General features: G+C 39.6%; 1 protein-coding gene across 1 annotated transcript in view; it reads right to left on the bottom strand.

Moving 5' to 3' along the window:
- Efcab13 (EF-hand calcium binding domain 13) overlaps positions 1-4,356 on the bottom strand; it is a 110,355-nt gene that overhangs the window by 73,908 nt on the left and 32,091 nt on the right. Inside the window, exons 12-13 of the mRNA XM_031354079.1 lie at positions 3,811-4,356; positions 598-735 (exon numbers count right to left, since the gene is read on the bottom strand). Coding sequence (XP_031209939.1) covers positions 598-735; positions 3,811-4,356 — 684 coding nt within the window. The remainder of the gene's footprint in view (positions 1-597; positions 736-3,810) is intronic.

Here is a 4,356-nt window from a genome sequence, read left to right as displayed (position 1 = left end):
TCCGCCATCTTGGATACGATCGTCTAAGCGGCCGCCGCTGACGATCGTATCCAAGCAGCTCCCTACAATGCACAGAACCTTCTATTACTTCTCCTTAACCCAAGCTACTTGATTAGAGATTTTTATAACCCTTGTTTTACTCCCTGACCTCTGCAGCAGGCTTGTCACCTACGCCCACTCTAGATGACACAGGGAGGACAACAATAAGGAGTTGCCAGAGACAAGGCCTAGTCTCCAAAGCAATCTAGCAACTCAGATTTCTCAGGGATTTCCATCTTACCATTCTCTTTCATGCTTCATTTTCGTCATGAGTGTGTGTAGTGTGTAGGTGGTGTGGTGATATCCATGGGTGGTCACATACATGTGTGTGTGCACGAGTGTGGGCAACTTTTATGGGGGCTAGAGGGATCTCTGGACCTCACAATTGATCTAGTGAGCCATCTCAGCCCGTTATTTGTTCTTTCTTAATCTTTAGAATAGTCCACTCTGTCCCACTCCTCAGTAAGAGAAATTTCCCCATCCCCATCCCCACCCCAGATTCTTGCTCCCCTGAAAATATTTGACTTTCTCAAAAGATTTGAGTTAGCAAGTTCTTACCAGTTTGAGTGAGCTCTGGCACAATCTTCTGGAAGTCTTCCTCTGATAAAGTAATCCCTACCGAGGGTAAGGTGGACTGCAGTTCTTCTGGAAAAATGAAATCTTCTCGGAGTTTGGTGACCGCTTCATAGACATTTTCTAAATACAAAGAGTGTAGAAGGGTTATATGTATCCAAAGCAATAATGATTGCCAAAACCGTTTTGTTCTTGTCTTTATACATTTTGAGATAAAATCTCAGATGCATCTGAGACTGACTAGCGCCCTCTCCATAGCCTGGCTGGCCTTGAACTCATACACCTCCTACCTCAATCTCCTGAGTGAAGGGGTTACAGGGATGAACCACCATGCACAGCTAGTACCTAAAATCTTGAATAGTCTGATAACTGTCTCATCTACTCATCACCTTGCAGAAGAGTTTGCTTTTTCTGTTATCTTACACTTTTGTTTTCTTTTAGGGCATACATAAAACTGTTAAAATTCTACAAATTCCTATGTGGAGAAGCAGCCTGCTTGAGTGGCCCAGGCTGCTTGCTTCTGATTCAAACGGGTATCCAAGACATCAGAGCATCAATGTATTTTGTTTAAATTCAAGAATTGCAGCCCCATAGGAGGAACAACAATATGAACCAACCAGTACCCCCCAGAGCTTCCAGGGACTAAACCACCATCCACACATGGAGGGACCCATGGCTCCAGCTACATATGTATCAGAGGATGGCCTTGTTGGCCATCAGTGGGAGGAGAGGCCCTTGGTCCTGTGAAGGCTCTATGCCCCAGTGTAGGGGAATGCCAGGGCCAGGAAGTGGGAGTGGGTGGGTTGGTGAGCAGGGGGAGTGGTGAGGGGATAGGGGGTTTTCGGAGGGGAAAGCAGGAAAGGGGATAACATTTGAAATGTAAATAAAGAAAATATCTAATAAAACAAAAACAACAAACAACAAATAAAAAGTATAAACTGTTTTAAAAAAAGAGTTCTTCCTCCTCCCATAAATTGGCCCTGCTATGCTTTGAGTGTGTGTTTCCACATAATAAAATCCTATGAGTATATATGCATGGATGATATCACTTTAGGTCAGAAATATATAAGCTGAATTTATGCATAAAGAAATACAAGGAAAATACAAATTTTGGTATTGTCACTACTCTTCTAGTATCAAGATCATGAAAGACTGAGAAGGCAATCTAGAACGAAAGATGAAGATGACTTGGCCACTAAATGCAGTACATAATCCTGAGTCAGTTTGTGATCAGAAAAAGACTGTTCCTCAGACAATTAATAATATTTGAGTGAGGTCAAAAGCCAGTAAGAATTTTTATATCAGTGTTAATTTCATTATTTAGATCATTGTGCAATGGTTATATAAGATATTAAAACATAGAGAAAACAAGTGAAGAATATTTGGAAATAGTTATACTATACTTATAACTGTTGTGAATGTAATGTCTGTTTAAAAGAAAGGGTTAGTTTTCTTTAATTTAATCATAGAGGCAGTCACATGTCATAGAGTTCCCGTTACTATCAATGTTCTTAAGGAAGATATTTATACCAAATGAATGGCTTCGTCTCTCCTTACATACAAAACATCATATGTAAGTGGTAGGTGACATCATTTGATTTAATAAAGCCAGGTAGGCAGGTATTGGCCTGTGAAGGCCTCTTCTATCCACTGACTAAATGTTTGCTACTCTGTTACTCTGTAAACCTGGGACTTTGATTCTTACTGAACACACAGAAATTGCAGCAAAGTAGTAGAGAGATCACAATAAATAACCATAGTCTTCCTTAATGGACATAATTCTTTTTTCAACTATGTTATTGAGTTACTTGTTAGTGTATGAATCATTTATTTTTCAGTAATCCTTATTTTAACTACTGCATTAAATGCTGTTTGTTTTTGAAGTCTTTTTATTTTTTAATTTATTTATTTATTTATACTCCATATTTTATTCCCCCACCCCATCCATTCTCTGACTATTCCATGTCCCATACCTCCTCCCCACCCTCCTGTCTCCATGTGGATGTCCCCACCCCCAACCTCATCTGACCTCTAAACTCCCTGGGGCCTCCAGTCTCCTGAAGATTAGGTGCATCGTCTCTGAGTGAACACAGACCCAGAAATCCTCCACTGTATGTGTGTTGGGGGCCTCATATCAGCTGGTGTATGCTGCCTGTTTGGTGGTCCAGTGTTTGAGAGATCTTGGGGGTCCCAGATTAATGGAGACTGCTGGGCCTCCTACAGGCTCTTTCAGCCTTCCCTAATTCAACAATAGGGGTCAGCTACTTCTGTCCATTGGTTGGGTGCAGATATCTGCATCTGACTCTTTTAGCTGCTTGTTGGGTCTTCCAGAGTGCGGTGATGCTAGGTCCCTTAAAGTTTTTTTTTTTTTTAAGAGAAAAGACATGATGAAATAATTTCAACAGACTACAACAAGTGCATAATTAAGTTCCATACAAGTTTCTTCAGTAATGGAAGTAGAACAAAAATAGGAAATAATTAGCTTTGATAAGGGGCTTACAACATAAGATACCTAAGTATAGTAGTTATCATTCATATATATATATATATATATGTATATATATGTGTGTGTGTGTGCAACTACTACTATGTGTGTGTATGTGTATGTGTGTGTGTGTATACATATATATATATTCCATCCATAAAAAAATAATACCTGACATACCAGGAATACCTTCACATATTTAAATTGTCGGACTCTAAATAAAAACTTTACCAATTTCTTACATATTCTAATAAATTACAAAAAAAAAAAAAGCTTTCCAAAGAAAAATGCACCTACTTTTCTTCTCCCCCCCATATACGTGTGTGTGTGTGTGTGTATGTGTGTGTGTATGTGTGTGTGTGTGTGTAAGGTGCATGTTGTGGGATTGTATGTGGACATGTGCCTGTGAATGTGGAGGTCAAAGGTCAAACTTGGGGCTTATTCCTCATGTGCTATTGGCCATGGTTTTTGAAACCATGGCATAAAGATCTTTGTTTAGGCTAAGCTGTCTAGCCAGCAATCTAAAGATCCATCTGTCTCCACCTTTCCCAGGAATTATCATCAAAATCACAGAATATCATGTACTAGTCTGCATATCAAAAGTAGTAGTTGCACAGGCTGACAACTAAAACGTTAACTACTCGTGCTGCTCGTTTCTGCATAGACTGAAGTGCTTGGGAACTTAAGTCCTCACTGAGGTATATGATACTGACCTAAGGCACTGATTATAGATTCTTTCTTAGATGTAGTAGTGCTGGACAGCTTCCTCATAGCCAACTTCTGACGTTCTGACATAAAAGTATCGCTTACATCCAGTAACTTCTTGAGACTTGTATCACTTTTATCCAGTAACTTCTTGAGGCTTGTATCGCTTTCATCCAGTAACTTCTTGAGGCTTGTATCGCTTGTATCTCTTTTATCCAGTAACTTCTTGAGGCTTGTATCGCTTTCATCCAGTAACTTCTTAAGGCTTGTATTGCTTTCATCCAGTAACTTCTTGAGGCTTGTATCGCTTTCATCCAGTAACTTCTTGAGGCTTGTATCGCTTTTATCCAGTAACTTCTTAAGGCTTGTATTGCTTTCATCCAGTAACTTCTTGAGGCTTGTATCGCTTGTATCTCTTTTATCCAGTAACTTCTTGAGGCTTGTATCACTTTCATCCAATAACTTCTTGAGGCTTGTATCTCTTTTATCCAGTAACTTCTTGAGGCTTGTATCGCTTGTATCTCTTTTATCCAGTAACTTCTTGAGGCTTGTAT

The sequence above is a fragment of the Mastomys coucha genome, unplaced genomic scaffold, assembly GCF_008632895.1.
Source record: "Mastomys coucha isolate ucsf_1 unplaced genomic scaffold, UCSF_Mcou_1 pScaffold5, whole genome shotgun sequence".
NCBI lineage: Eukaryota > Metazoa > Chordata > Mammalia > Rodentia > Muridae > Mastomys > Mastomys coucha.
This window is presented reverse-complemented; position numbering and strand designations above follow the sequence as displayed.